Source organism: Dromiciops gliroides, chromosome 2, assembly GCF_019393635.1.
Source record: "Dromiciops gliroides isolate mDroGli1 chromosome 2, mDroGli1.pri, whole genome shotgun sequence".
Lineage (NCBI taxonomy): Eukaryota > Metazoa > Chordata > Mammalia > Microbiotheria > Microbiotheriidae > Dromiciops > Dromiciops gliroides.
This window is the reverse complement of record NC_057862.1, coordinates 121,584,000-121,600,055: the sequence shown is the minus strand read 5'-3', so window position 1 is coordinate 121,600,055 and position 16,056 is coordinate 121,584,000. Positions and strand designations below refer to the sequence as shown.

At 42.8% G+C, this 16,056-nt stretch overlaps 1 protein-coding gene across 1 annotated transcript in view; it reads right to left on the bottom strand.

Moving 5' to 3' along the window:
- Nucleotides 1-308: 308 nt before the first annotated feature.
- Nucleotides 309-16,056, bottom strand: part of IDH2 (isocitrate dehydrogenase (NADP(+)) 2) — a 31,404-nt gene continuing 15,656 nt past the window's right edge. Inside the window, exons 2-11 of the mRNA XM_043986834.1 lie at nucleotides 15,085-15,176; nucleotides 12,958-13,123; nucleotides 10,112-10,272; nucleotides 9,890-10,033; nucleotides 9,187-9,323; nucleotides 8,801-8,952; nucleotides 6,601-6,713; nucleotides 6,199-6,296; nucleotides 2,033-2,125; nucleotides 309-764 (exon numbers count right to left, since the gene is read on the bottom strand). Coding sequence (XP_043842769.1) covers nucleotides 677-764; nucleotides 2,033-2,125; nucleotides 6,199-6,296; nucleotides 6,601-6,713; nucleotides 8,801-8,952; nucleotides 9,187-9,323; nucleotides 9,890-10,033; nucleotides 10,112-10,272; nucleotides 12,958-13,123; nucleotides 15,085-15,176 — 1,244 coding nt within the window. The 3' untranslated portion in view covers nucleotides 309-676. The remainder of the gene's footprint in view (nucleotides 765-2,032; nucleotides 2,126-6,198; nucleotides 6,297-6,600; nucleotides 6,714-8,800; nucleotides 8,953-9,186; nucleotides 9,324-9,889; nucleotides 10,034-10,111; nucleotides 10,273-12,957; nucleotides 13,124-15,084; nucleotides 15,177-16,056) is intronic.

Genomic DNA, 16,056 nt, shown 5'->3' with positions numbered 1-16,056 from the left:
GGACGGGAGGAAGGGGAAACAACTGCAGCATCTGGGATTTCTCATTTAAATGCCAGCCACTGGTGGCAGATATGAAAGACAAGCTGCTTTCAAGCCATTCGGTCCTGGAGGGCTTCAGTCTGCTCCTAAAGTGACTACAGCTCTAGGAAGCTGAACTGGCTTGCTAACAATGTTGTTCATCCATCCGTCCCCTTCCACCACTCCTAAGTTTATTCCAAGAGGCCGATGAGGAACGAGCCCCTTGAAAGGACCAACACATTGCTCATATGCCCTACTCCCCTAAAATACAAACACAGCAGACAGGCAGCTTTGTAAAGAGAGTTTAGTAGCTAAATATGGCACAGTGTGTTCAGAGGACGGTATATAAATTACAGTATGTGAAACATCAACTTTGGCTGAGGCAAAACATACCTCAAAACTCCTACCTCACACACCCTTTAGGAAATAAAAACTTTTAAAAACCCACCACCCCATTGGCCTATAAAAAAGTATCCCCAGCACATATTTCCTGTTCCAAATTTCCAAGTGAAGGAGTTATGGATCCTTCCATGCTGAGGAAGATGGTGGGGGTGGGGGGAGGTTAGAGAAGAGGAGAACAGGAACGGAATTATATCTGCCCACCTCATGCTCTACTCCCACCTCCTAACCTGTAGCCAGAGCTGCTTCCCACTAACACCTATTTCTGGCCCAGAGCTTTGTCTAAGTTCTTCTTGATCGTGTCCAGGAAGTCTTCAGTATTCAGGTAGTGCTCATTCAGCTTCACACTGCAAGTAGAACAGAGATAGTGAGCCCCTGGGAGAAGCACTTGCCTTGTCCAGACCCCTGACAGTCTAGTAGGAAGAGGTACGATCCACAGAAAGGAGGATCAACTGCCAATGGGGGAAGACAAAGTATATACTCTAAGAAGGATGCAGACACATACATCGTCCTCCCACTCCCCATCCACTGGACACTTTGAACCTTTGCTATGACACCTGTGGTTTATCACTGAATGAAGTAAATGGAGAAAAGTACTACTAAAGGTAATGGAGAACATTTATCTGACATTCATATTTTTTTTTTTTTTGCGGGGCAATGGGGGTTAAGTGACTTGCCCAGGGTCACACAGCTAGTAAGTGTCAAGTGTCTGAGGCCGGATTTGAACTCAGGTACTCCTGAATCCAGGGCCGGTGCTTTATCCACTGCACCACCTAGCTGCCCCTCTGACATTCATCACATGCATTTGTTAAAAACAAAAAAAGTAGTATTCAAAGCATGACTTTCATCACAGTTCCCTGGGTTTTGTGCACAAGCTGGCTGCCTCCTTTCTTGTGGTTCTAGGGACAGAGGAGCCCCGCCCCGCCACACCCCCAGTCCCCTCCTTCCAACCCCTCACTGTCTGGATGGTAGTCAATTCTTTGGATCCTGGAGAGCAGCCTTCTTGTTCCCAAGACAGGTTTGCTCAGGCTCAGAAGAAGAGGCTGGCAAGAATGTGACCACCCAAGTTCAAGAAGAGAAAGCTTCTGGCTGCCACTGGAATCTTTCAATATGAGGCACTGGGCAGTCATTTAAAGGCCTGAGTTGTGGTAAGGACTTGAGGATAAAAAAATAGCCCAGGGGCAGCTATATGGCGCAGTGGATAGAGCACCGGCCCTGGAGTCAGGAGTACCTGAGTTCAAATCCGGCCTCAGACACTTAACACTCACTAGCTGTGTGACCCTGGGCAAGTCACTTAACCCCAATTGCCTCACTAAAAAAAAATAAAAAATAGCCCAACCAGAAAGGCCTCTAATCACCCATCCTTACAGCATGTCCCATCGCCCTTCACCCTCCAATCACCCATCCTCAAAGGGGCCTTGGCACCCTTCTCTGGAGGGTTCATGGCAGTTAGGCCTTAGGAAGAAGATAAGGATAAAGGGAGAGACCATCTCTTCTTTACCCTCAAGCACAGCAATAAGAGGCTTGTGTGCCTGTCTTTGTCTGTCTGCCTTCTTTTCCCTCTCCTCTTTCCCTGAAAGTATGCCCAGAATCCTAACCAAAGGTGACCACTTACTTGCTTAGGCCATGGATACAGCCTGCGAGGTCCTTGGTCATAGCTCCACTCTCTACCGTCTCGACACACACCTTCTCCAGAGTCTGTGCAAACCTGGGGAAGGTCATTTGGGGTTAGGTCCCCAGCTGATGTGAGCCAAGGCCACGTTCCTCCATCCCCAGCAAGCCTCCTGATCAGGATCCCTGGAGTAAAAGGGCCCAGGTCCACATAGCCCTTCTGACTACTATGTTTTTCTATGGCTAGAAGCAGTCCTGTGACCACATTACTTGCCCCTGCTTAGGGTAGATACAAAAGAGTAGTTTATTTACAGAGGTAGGCATTGCCTCTTGCCTCCAACCACATGGGCTTTCCCTCAGAATCTAAGTGGATTCTCTAGTCCAGAGGCATCATACCAGAGTCCTATAGGCTCCTTATCCAAGAGAACCCTATCCCAGACCCATGGGGACCTTGAAGGCTGCTAAAACAGATACAGAACAATTCCGCCAAGAAAATCCAGTAATTGAAGGAGGCTCTCCATAAGCTGCCAGGAAATCAGGTAGTTAAAAGTAGTATTTATGGCAGAGCACAGACCAGGGGAGGGGTGAATGTGCCTCTCCTTAAATCATACCACCTGTTTTGCTAGGGTGAAAGAAAATTAAAAATGGAGTAAATATCAAAGGGAAAGAATAGTAATTGTGAAATAAATGAGCAGGATGCTATCAGAAGGATGTATGAAAAATACAAACCATCAACAGAGAAAGAACTGATGGTATCTGAATACAGATTGAAGTATAATTTTATTTGTTATATAATGTTATTGCTTCATTAAGGAAACAATTGTTTCTTAACAAAGCACTGGGGGGACCGTGATAAAATTATGGGCAGATGCTGGGGGGGGGGGGCCCACCTGAAGACTGATTTGGAATTGATTGAATTGGGTGAGACTAAGAGACTGACTAAGAACCTATTTAAGGATGATTAAATCGAGACCACACCTGGCTGGCCCTCAGTGTGGTGTTGTTCTCAGAAACTCAGGACTATGAGATCAACAGGAGACCACCCTCAACCAATCAGTTTGAAGGACCTCCCCTTTCAGGGAGGGAGACAGGAAGTAGGAAGGTGAGGCTTCCTCACTGAATCAGCCTCTTTTCGTTCAGGACTTTGGCTTGGTGGCAGAGAAAAAGGCAAGGTTTTCTCTCTGTCTATCCCACATAGATCTAAGCTAGGGTTTTCCATTCTATAAGAGATCTGTTCTCACCCTCTCTCTCTTCACTAACTTCTAATACTTAAAAGCCTAAAGTCTTGCTGAATTTATCAGTAATCTTAGCTAGTTTCCCCCCTAAAACTGGGGGGGTGCAGGTAAGGACCCACATTAGATTTTAAACATCACAGTTAGTTCCTTTTTCTAAAGTTATTTTGTCTGTTTTCATTCACAACCTGACTAATATGAAGATGTTTTGCATGACTGCACATGTATGACTTAGACTGAATCGCTTGATTTCTTAAGGAGGGGTAAGGAGGCAGGGAGGAAGAAAATTTGGAACACGAAGTTTTTAAAAATCAATATAAAAAAATCATACCACCTGGGACCCCCTGAAAGCTTGGGACAATGCAGCCTAGAAGCAGTGCCCCACTTTAGGGAGGAGTTAAAAGTCAAGAAATAGTCTGGCAAAATAAGCAAACAGCAAAAGATGCTGATCCTAGAAAGTTTCTTTGGTGACAGAGATCAAAATGCACTCTCAGAGGAAGATAGCAAAGTCAAAGCTCCTACATCCAAAGCTTCCAAAAAAAAGATGAATTGGTCTCAGGCCATGAAAGCAATCAAAAAGGACTTTGAAGATAAGGTACGAGAGGTAGAGGGAAAAATGGAAAGAGAAATGAGAGAGATGCAGGAAAGTCATAAAAAAAAAAGTCAACAGCTTGAAAAGCCAAATGGAAAAGGAGATACAAAAGCTCTCTGAAGAAAATAATTGCTTAAAAATTAGGATTGAGCAAATGGAAGCTAATGACTTTTTGAGAAATCAAGACACAATAAAGCAAATCCAAATGAATGGAAAAAATAGAGGTCAGTGTGAAATATCTCTTTGGAAAAACAGGTGACCTGAAAAATGGATCCAGGAGAGATAATCTGAAAATTATTGGACTATCTGAAATCCATGAACAAAAAAAGAGCTTAGACATCATCTTCCAAGAAATTGTCAGGGAAAATTGCCTTGATAGTCTAGAAACAGAAGGTAAAACAGAAATTGAAAGAATCCACTGATCATCTCCTGAAAGAGATCACAAAAAGAAAACCTCCAGGAATATTATAGCCAAATTCTAGAACTCCCAGATCAAGGAGAAAATATTGTGAGGAGCCAGAAAGAAACAATTCAAATATGGTGAAGCCACCATCAGGATAATCCAAGATCTAGCAATTTCTACATTAAAGGATTGGAGGGCTTGGAATATGATATTCCAGAGGGCAAAGGAAGTGGGATTATAACCAAGAATCACCTACCCAGAAAAACTGAGTACAATCTTTCAGGGGAAAAATGGGAATTCAAGCAAAGAGAGGACTTTCAGGCATTTGTGATGAAAAGACCTAAGCTGAATAGAAAATTTGACTTTCAAATACAAGACCCTAGAGAAACATAAAAAGCTAAACAGGGAAAAGAAAGCATAAGGGATATTAAAAGGTTAAACAGTTTACATTCCTACATGAGAAGATGATACTTTGTAACTCATAAGAACTTTCTCATTATTAGGGCAGCTGAATGGAATATATTTAGACAGCACAGATGTGAGTTGAATATGAAGGGATGATATCTTTAAAAAATAAAATTAAGGAGTGAGAGGAATTCTTTAGGAGAAAGGGAAGTAGAATGGGCTAAAATTTCTCACATAAAAGAAGCAAGAAAAAGCTTATGGAGTAGAGGGGAAGATGGGTAGGTGTGGAATTGGCTCAAAGAGGGAATAACATACATACTCAGTTAGGTATAGTAATCTATTTTACCCTGCAGGAAAGTAGGAGCGAAAAAGACAAGGGGGGGTGGGGTTGAAAGAAGGAAGGGCAGATTGGGGGAGGGGGCAGTCAGAAGCAAAACACTTTTGAGGAGGGATAGGGTGAAAGAAGATAGAAAATAAAATTTTAAAAAGAAGATAGAAAATAGAGTAAATATCATGGGGAGGGAATAAGATAGAGGGAAACACAGTTAGCAATAGTAACTGAAAAAAATTGAAGCAGAGGCAAGAGCAATGTAAGATGATGATACTATTGCTGCTGCTGCTGCTGAAATGTATGGTAGTTACTTTGCGGGGCTATTGTAAAGAAAATTCTTTGTCAGGTATCAGGTACAATATAAATGTCATTATTGTTGCAATAATCAACATCATGGGTTTATTCTAAGGAAATCTCTCTTTAAAGTACTTTATAAATGTAGTTTACTATAAAAAAAAAAAAGATAAGCAGGATGCTATCAGACAAACCTGGAAAGACTTACATGAGCTGATGCAAAGTGAAATGTACTGTATACAAAAGAACAGCAATATTGCTGATGATCTGCTATGAATGACTTATTTTCAGCAATACAATGATCCAAGACAACTCTGAAGTACTTATGAAAAATGCAATCCATCTACAGAAAAAGAACTGATGGTATCTGAAGAGACTGAAGCATAATTTGTTAGTTCCTTTTTTTCTAAAGTTTTTTTGTCTATTTTCTTTCACAACCTGACTAATGTGTAAATATTTTGTGTGACTACACATGTATAGCTTATATTGAATTGTTTGAGTTCGTAAGGAGAGATGGGGAGGGAGAGAGGAAGAGAATCTGGAACACAAAGTTTTAAAAATCGATGTTAAAATTCGTTTTTACATGTTATTTGGGAAAAATAAAATTCTAAATAAAAAACATTGTTTTTTTAAAAAGTGGGGGGCACCTAGGTGGCACAGTGGATAAAGCACTGGCCGTGGATTCAGGAGGACCTGAATTCAGATCTGGCCTTGAGACACTTGACACTTGCTAGCTGTGTGACCCTGGGCAAGTCACTTGGCCCTCATTGCCCCACAAAAACAAAAACAAACCAAAAAAAAAGTGGTATTTGCTCAGGGGGACCAGAAACATGGTTTTAACCAAGAAGACTGGGAAGAAAAGCAGAAACTGGGCTCAGTGTATGTGCTCCTCCTCTCATTGCCCCATGCTTACCTGATTAAGTCCTGGTTACCATCCAGCTTTCCTCGGTGCTCTAAGCCTCTAGTCCAGGCAAAGATGCTGGCAATGGGGTTGGTGCTAGTGGGTCGGCCCTAGAAAGAGGGGAGACATGAGAATAAAGGATGGAGGAACCCTCCCCTCCAAAAAAAATCCCATGACAAGCAATTAGACAAACAGCTCCAGTCTAAAGGTAGGGGGTTCATGGCACCCACTCCACACAGGCATAGGTGATGTCTAAACCCTGTGGTGTGAAGAATCACTGGTGCCACAAAGATATAGTACATCTGGCTTCTGGACAGTGTCTGTTGTTGCTCATGGTCCTTTGTGGGAAGGGGGTATTCCAACACAACTCCTGGAAGAGTCAGTTTGGGTCACCCCATTTCAAACCACACTCACTTTCTGGTGCTCTCGGTAATGGCGGGTAACAGTTCCGTGGGCAGCCTCTGCCTCAATGGTCTTCCCGTCTGGGCAGACCAGCACTGACGTCATCAGGCCAAGGGAACCGAAGCCTGCAGAGAGGGGTGAACAGCCTTCTTTCAACACCACATTCCATTCTTCCCTCCTAGTCCCAACTGACAATCGATAGCAGAGTTCAGATTCTCTTGTGTGACTGTCATTGGGCCCATACCTGACGACAGAGTAAGCTCTACAGGGGGAGGGACCAGGATCTCATTTAAACCTTGCACTAGATCTCTCCCAGGGCCTTGCATGGACGAGGTGCCTGATCAATGATGGCTAAAGTAAATTATCAGGGAATGTCAATTTAGGGCCCCATCAGAGCAGCCACATGGCTCTCCTTGTGACGTCAGCATCCAGTAACAACAAATCTGAGGGGGCAGCTAGGTGGCGCAGTGGATAGAGTACCAGCCCTGGAGTCAGGAGGAACTGAGTTCAAATCCGGCCTCAGACACTTAACACTGGCTGTGAGACCCTGGGCAAGTCACTTAACCCCAACTGCCTCACCAAAAAAAACCACAAAACAAAACCAAAAAAACCATATCTGAAAACGCCCCCATTCAGCATGCTTACCCTACAACGCTTTCCCCATTTTGTATGATAGAATGAGAAGGTACCACCTTCAGATGTGAACTGGAAACTCATAGTCTGTGCTCCTGCTTCCCTTCCTACCCACAAAGATTACATCAGTCCTGACCACCAAACCCCAACTCGTAGATTCAGCCCATCCAAGGTTGTTCATGAATCAACAAAGGCAGAGCTCAGAGGACTAAGTACAGCCTTGGGAGGAGGCCCACATGGAGCAACATCAAGGAGAAGAGGAAAAAAATATGGCCTAGGTGGAACACTATCATAAGTGGTCAGAAAATTATTTACTATACTCCAATTTGGGATTTCTCGCTTTCCTATGCATTTAATTCAACTGAACAAAAATTAAGCCACTATTAAAGACATCTGTGCTGGGTCCTGGGGATATCAAGAAAAAAACGGGGGCAGCTAGGTGGCGCAGTGGATGGAGCACTGGCCCTGGAGTCAGGAGTACCTGAGTTCAAATGCGGCTTCAGACACTCAACACTTACTAGCTGTGTGACCCTGGACAAGTCACTTAACCCCAACTGCCTCACTAAAAACAAAACAACAAAACAAAAAAACAAAGAAAAAAATAAAACAAATGCCTGCCCTCAAAGAGTTTAAATCCCACATGAACCCAGAAAGGTAAACAAAAGGTAATTTGAGGAGAGAAGAAAATACTAATGATTGGGAGACAGGAAGAGATCAGGAAAGGCTTCCCCTAGAACAGAGGTTCTTAACCTGGTATTATGTTGATAACTCCATTTTCATATAATTGGTTTCCTTCCCGATCCTATCTATTTTTATGCAGTTGGCAACCTCATTCAGGGTAAGAAGCCTTGCCTTAGAAAGTGACATATGAGCTAAGTCTAGAAGGGAGCTGAGGATTGTAAAAGGCAGAGGTGAGGAGGAAGTGAGACAACAATCCAGGAATGAAGGGCTGGGAGAAGAGCAAACTGGAGAAAGGCAGAGAGATGGAGCCCTGAGTTAAGGGAATAGCGAACCAGCCACTTTGCTTGGAATGTTTTTTGTTTTGTTTTGTTTTGTTTTATTTTGTTTTGTTTTGTTTTAGTGTGGCAATTGGAGTTAAGTGACTTGCCCAGGGTCACACAGCTAGTAAGTGTTAAGTGTCAGAGGCTGGATTTGAACTATGCATATGAATGCATATTTATCCACTGCACCACCTAGCTGCCCCTGCCTGGAATGTAAGAGGGATAAAGGGGAGTGGTAAGAAGTCAGCACAGGGGGGCAGCTAGGTGGCGCAGTGGATAAAGCACCAGCTCTGGATTCAGGAGTACCTGAGTTCAAATCCAGCCTCAGACACTTGACACTTACTAGCTGTGTGACCCTGGGCAAGTCACTTAACCCTCATTGCCCAGCAAAAAAAAAAAAAAAGTCAGCACAGGCAGGGTAAGTGGGAGCTAGCTTGTAGAGGGATTTAAATGCCAGTTTAAGTGCCAATTATGCTTGACATAACTTCTCAACTCTCAAGCCAGTGTCTCACCAACAGAGCCCTCATATCACAGCCACATGGCTCTAGAAGCCCTGTTTTGTACCATCTTCTACATACCCTGGGCTAGTATATCGGACTGTACATCACCATCATAATTCTTGCAGGCCCAGACAAAACCACCTGAAGACTTGAGTACTTGGGCTACCATGTCATCGATGAGTCGGTGTTCGTACCAAATCTTGTTCTTGTCAAAGTCTGTCTTGTAATGCCTGTGGAGGCAGAATGTCTGTCAATGGGGAAGTAGAAGTGGTAATCTGGGATGAAATCAATCTGAGGCCAAAGAAGGGAAAGCAAGTGAAAAGGGACCCTGGCCTGATGCTGCTAAGGCAGAGAAGCCTCCAAGGGGAGAGCTTTGGCTCTCATTTGCAAGGGAGCTGATAACAGGGAGGGATTAAAAAAAAAGAAGAAGAAGAAGAAGACTGAAGACTCAGAGAGCCACTTACTTGTCAAAGATTTCCTGGAAGATGTCTTTGAAGCGACCATCGTAGGCCTTTAAGATGGTGTTCTTGGTGCTCATGTAGAGGGGCCACTTCTTCTGGATAGCATACTGGAAGCAGCTATGTGCAAAACCTGAAATAGACTGCAAGAACAAATATGAGCCCCTCAGCTTGGGCTTCTTGGCAGGCATTGCTCAGAACTGCACTATGCCAGTAATTCCCCTTTCACCCCAAGGGCCCAAAACAATTGTTTCATGATTGGACATGAAGATTCTGGATGTCTGAGAGCCACGATTTCTCTCATGTTTCCAGGTGAGCAAGCAACAACCAATAAGAGCTCTCCTTCACACCCCACCCATCCCTACTCCGTAGAGGTAGACTAAGATAAAAGAAAATCCTTCCTTCCTAGGTCAGGTTTACTCTAGGAAGAATACATTCTTGTATTCCATATACAAAGAGTTTCTCTCTGTCTACAGCCAAGAAAGATCAAACCCCCAAATCTGACCAGGGGTTCAGTGGGAAAAGTATGTGCTCTAGAGTCAGAGAACCTGGATTCAGACCCTGCACCTTATGCTTACTACTTAAATGACCTTGAGAGCAAGCAACTTAATCTCTCTAGGCCTCAATTTCCTCATCTGTAAAATGGAAGGCAGGAGGCAACCAGAGACCAAAAGACAGGAAAGTGAAGAGAACAGCTTGGCGCTCTTACCTCATCAGTGTTGTACATGCCCATGCCCACACCTCCAGCAGGGAAGTTGTACACTTCCCATTCTTTTACACCACTGCCATCTTTGGGAGTAAACACCATCTTGAAAGTGCCTGCTTTGTCTACAACAAAGTCGGTGGCCTTGTACTAGAGAAGGGAAAATACAACTGAGTTATCTGGACACTGTTGGTTTGGTCCGACCTCCACTTTCCCCTGCATACTCACCTGATCACCATGTGCATGCCTGCCAATCGTGATGGGTTTTGTCCAACCAGGAACAAGGCGGGGGATGTTCTTGCAGATGATAGGTTCCCTGAATACTGTTCCCCCTAAAATGTTCCTTATAGTACCATTGGGGCTTTTCCACATCTTCTTTAGCTTGAATTCTGTAGATAATGCCAAAATAAACAGCTGGGATATTGCAGCCATTATGGGCCAACTCATCCCACCCAACGCTTTCCAGCCAAAATCACTTTGGCCGAACCTAACTAGCAAGAAGGCCTGAAGTGCTTTTCTGTAATAAAGGATATGATTATAAATGTAGAGCTGAAAGTAACTTGAAGCATCATCTGGTCCACATGCTATCCCCATACTCCCATTTTATATATGAGGAAATTGAAAGGTCTGGGAAAATGAAGGGACTTGGCCAAGCTAGTAGATTATAGGGCTGAGATTCAAGGCCCACATCCCCTGGCCCTAAAGTCAAGGGTCTTTCCAATCACCATACAACTTCCTGGACTCACAGGCAAAAAAAAAAAGGAGAATTCTATCTTGGGCAGAAGGGTACGGGGAAAAAAGTAGGTAGAGATATTAGAGCAATGGATTAGGTGGGTGAGGAACAAGTGAAGTCATATCAAAGGTGGGGTGTATATACAACAACTCTGAAGGGATGGAAGGTACAAACTTTCTGAAATTCTTATGTTTACAGAAGTGCAACATTTTATAAAACCCTGGAAAATATCCTTTAGGGCCAAGGGACATGGCTTCAATATGAAAAAGACCAAGAAGTCACAGAAGTCAAAAGTGTTGCCTTATTGGTTTTCTTAATTCAACAAGGAATGAATAAGACATTTACCAATAACACTAAAATACATATTCTACATATATACTATTAATCTGGACAGCAACTCAATTAATCAACAAGCTTTTTTTTTTGTTTTTTTGTTTTGGTGTGAGGCAATTGGGGTTAAGTGACTTGCCCAGGGTCACACAGCTAGTAAGTGTTAAGTGTCTGAGGCCGGATTTGAACTCAGGTCCTCCTGAATCCAGGGCCGGTGCTCTATCCACTGCGCCACCTAGCTGCCCCAACAAGCATTTATTAAATACCTATTCTTTACTAGTCACTAGAGGATATAAAGGAGGCAGCTAAGTGGCTCAATGGATAGAGCTCTGGGTCTAGAGTCAAGAAGACCGGAGTTCAAATCCAGCCTCAAACACTTACTTGCTGTGTGACCCTGGGCAAGTCACTTAACCTTTTTGCCTTAATTCACTAGAGAAGGAAATTGCAAACCGCTTCATTATCTTTGTCTAGAAAACCCAATGGACAGTATGGTCCACAGGGTCACAAAGAGTCAGACATAACTGACCAACTGAACAACAAAGACAAAAATGAAACAATACCTCCTCTCAAGGAACTTATATTCATATAATATAATTCCTCTAAATATATATCCAATATAGTACATATCATCCTCTAACAGAAGAGCAGGTAACAGCATCTACAAAATACAAGATCGGGAGGGAGAGCCATAAAAAGGCCACCATAAATAAGCAAAATGGGCCAGAAAACACTAGAGACAGAGGAAGCAGCTGGATAAAAGAAGGCTGTACCACAGTATTATGATTACTGCTAATTATTATCACTACTCCTAAGTATAAACAGCATGATATGATAGAAGGCATGCGAATGTGAAGTCTGAGTTTCTGGTGCTGCTTTGCCACTAAGTAGGTGTTGTAAGCAAGTCACTTACCCTTTCTGAGTGTCAGTTTCCTCACCTGTAAAATGAAAGGATTGGACTCGATATTCTATAAAGGTCCTTGCCGGCAGCAAAACTTTCTTTTTCTTAATGCATTCCCAGAAAGATGAAATGACTTCTTGATTTTAAGTGATGGTTGGTCTGGCAAAACGCTGCTGCTCCATTTCTACCACCACCAAGCACCACCGCCATTACCTCACATCACATAACACTTCACTGTTTTCAAGGCACTTAGACATCTACCAACTTCATAAAGCACAGATCTGGCCAGACCATCCCTTTGCCCAAGCTCTAGGGGCTCCCCATCCCCTCTAGGATAAAAGACTCTACTGTTTGGCTTTTAAAGTCTTTCACAGCCCAGCTTCATCATACACTATTCTCCCTTGGGCACGCCATATCTTTTCAGCCAAACTGAACTACTTGCTATTCCTAGATCCCTGTCTTTGCCCTAGCTATTCCTCAAGCTTCATACTCAATCCCTTCTTACTTTCTCCTAAGCAGAAATCCTAGCTTCCTTCGAAGCTCAGCTCAAGTACCACCTCTCAGAAGACAACTATCTTGATCCCCTCCAAGGTTAATTTCCTCCCCTGGAAATCACTAGTTTTTATTCTGTATATGTAATGGGCATATTAGCTATTGAGGCCCCAGGCTTTAAAACATGTAAATCTGAAATCTGAGCATGCCCCAAGACATCACAGGCCAATTCTCTCATTGAATGTATAGGCTGTGTTTACTTCTCAGTGTAAAAATGGTTTTCCTTCAAGAAAATATGATTCCATTGACTGTTTCTTTTTTGTTTTTGCATATCTAGCACCTAACACACTGTATAGCATGCCTTGGACACTTTTAATAAAATGCTTATTGAATAAATAAATTTGGTACACTAACCATGTTGAAAGATATTATTATTACTATTTCACATGTGAGGAAATTGAAGACAAGGGAAATGAAATAACTATCTAAGATCACACAGCCAGTAAGTCGCAGAATTACGATCAGAACTTTAGTCTGCTTCTCCTTCACCACAGTATCAACATGAGCTCCATATCAGTTGGAATCAGTGGCCCCATTCACACACACACATCCCCTACATACCTTCCACACGGGCTTCATCTGGAGTGATGGTAGCACACTTGACGGCCACACTGTATTTCTGAGTGGCTAGTGCTGAGTCGATGGTGACCTGATCATCTGTCTGGTCACGGTGTGGGAGCCCCAAGTCAAAATATTTTAGCTGTACATCCACATGGGGTAGGATGAGCTAGAAAAGAAAGAGACAAAGTCCTCATTTCAGTCAAAAAAAAAAAAAAGAAAATTCAATGAACAAAGCTGAAAAGGAAGTTATCATAAGGAACATTAACTGTCAGGAAAGATCAGGAGAAGGGATGGATAGAAAGTGCATTTAGATTGTGCACTCAGAAGAAAGCATACAGGATACAAAATACCTCACATTTACTGTTACATTTCATTAATACGCTGATTAGTTTTGTTGTTGTTTGATTTTTCCCCTTCTTTTTTAAAAAAATCATTTTACAAGGGATAGCTCTCTGAGTAAGAGAGGAAGGAGGGATAGATAAACAGGAATGAAAGTGATATAAGAACAAAATATGTAAATAACAATTTAAAAAATAAAAAAAATTTCTAAATAATAGTCTGATAATCTGACATATTCAGAATGATCCTTAAACCTTGGAAAATGAGGGGTGGAGTCCCAGCTTGGTCTAACAAAGTCAAACTCATGAGGAAAACACATAGAGGACCCTCTTCTTTGGCTGGTGTAACCTTAGAACAGAACTTTTCATAAGGGGTAAGGATATATTTGAAAATGAAGATGAAATAAAACCAAAATATATTAATAATTATTTTTGTTAGCATTTCTACTTGGGACAGGGTACAAAAGAAGAAGTATCCATTCAAAGGGAACATGACAGTGCCATCATAGAAGCCAGTTGGGATTGGAAAGGGCAGAGTATTTGGTCGGTCGGCACTGTGATTGTTCATTGCTGACTTGATACTCGATATGGGAACACACTCAAATCATTACAGTTGTAGCCTGTTCACCAAATAGGGCATCAGTGGGGTAAAGTGAAAACACCACTGGCTCTGGAGTCCTTGAATACTAACTACTTGGACGAGTCATTTAATGACTTGGACAAATCATTTCAGTGGCCTTAGTTTCCTTCTTCATTTGTAAAATAAAGGGGTTGGACCAGATGCTCTCTGGGGTCCCCTCTGGCTTTAGACCATGAGCTAATTCCATGTCCCACACAACATGCTGCAGCTCCTACAAACTCCAAAAAAGCCTCCAGCACTTCATCACGCGTGTGTTCAAAATGCTCTGCAATTTCTAGTCTTGGAGAGTAGTCAGGGGCAGGGAGATTAAGTGATTCTAGTACTGTCAAAGGCAGGACCAGAATACAAGTCTTCCTGACTTTATTTTTGTTTTGTTTTTGGATGTAATCAGTTAAGTGACTTAGTGGGCAATCGGCTTCGCCAAAGCCATCAGGGGTACAGGGGAGCATTACAAAGGCTGAAGTTCCCGACAGTTTGAGGTATGGGCCCAATAACAAACTAGGTGTCTGTCATTTAAGAACCAGACTCACTAAGTTCAGAGAGGCTCTTCATTGGAAGGTCAGCTACTGAGGTTTTTCTGGCCACAGCAACTCATGAAGACCACACATTAGAGTAAAGGAGAATGATTTTGATTTGCATTGGCAGAAGAAGAGCTCATATCAACAAAATTGTGGCCCAAGTATTTTATTATTATGAAGCTATTAGGTGGCACAGGTATTAGAGCTCTAGGACTGGAGTCAGAAGACCTGTGTGACCACATGCAGTCACTTAACTTCTGTGTGCCTCAGTTTCTTCATCTGTAAAATGGGGGGGGGCGGTTAATAATAGCACTTACCTTCCAGGACTGTTGTGAGGACCAAATAAGATAATTTTTGTAAAGCATTTAGCAGAGTGCCTGGCACATAGTAAGTGCTGTATAAATATTAGCTATAATTGTTATTATCGTTGTTGTTTTCATTCCAACCAGGTCTAAGATACAGTGCTAACAAGGAACAGGAAGATGGCCTGTCCTCCAAGACTAGGAATGTGAGTTCTCTAAATAAGAAAAAGGAGAAGGCATTGGGGCTGTAGGGTTATTTAGGCCTTCATCTAGGCCTATATTTCAGAGGCTAATCCCTCTGAGGGCAAATACAGATGAAGAAGACGTACCTTTTCTTTGATGAACTCCCAGATGATGCGAGTCATCTCATCTCCATCCATCTCCACCACAGGCTTTTCCACCCTGATTCGTTTGTCTGCATCTAGAATCGCATCACACACACACACACACACACACACACACACACACACACACACACACACACACACACACGCGCGCGTGATCAAATGCACTGGGGAACAAATGGAGACCTATTTCTCATTCTCCAATTCCCCAACTGCTGTCTGGCTTCCAGAAGACAATCCTCAACCCATACAAGCACAAGCTTCTGTAAGTAACAGCAGCTCATACTGACAGAACACCTGAAGGTGGACGAAACACCTTCTGTGCAGTTCTCCTGAGAGGAAGCCGCTACAAGTGTAAGTGATCTATTTTGGGTCCAGATTTGTAATTTCATGATCTGCAAAGGGAATTCCGGGGGAGGAAACACTTCCCAAAGTAGATCAGATAATGTTCTACAATTTCTAGTCTTAGAGAGTAGTCAGGGGCAGGGAGATTAAGTGATTCTACTAGTACTGTCAGAGGCAGGACCAGAATACAAGTCTTCCCGATTTCATTTTTGTTTTGTTTTTGGAGGCAATCAGGGTTAAGTGACTTGCCCACTTACACAGCTAGTAAGTGTCTAAGGCTGGATTTGAACTCAGGTCTTTCTGACTCCAGGGCTGGTGCTCTATGCTCCCTGCTACTACCTAGCTTCCCCAAGTCTTCCTGATTTTAAATGCTGGCTCTCTCATTACTCTCCCATGTTCTCTCTTCATCCCATTTTACTTCTGAAGAAACTGAAGCTCAAAAAAAAGTGACTTGTCTATGGTTACATGATTTCAGAACTTAAATTTCTATCGCATATCTCCTGACTCCACATCCAGTACTCTTTCTACAACACTACACTGCTTCTCTATTCAGTTCTGGTCTTTTCACCAGGAAAGATTGAAAGTCCCCAATGTCATTAAATGTCCATCTTT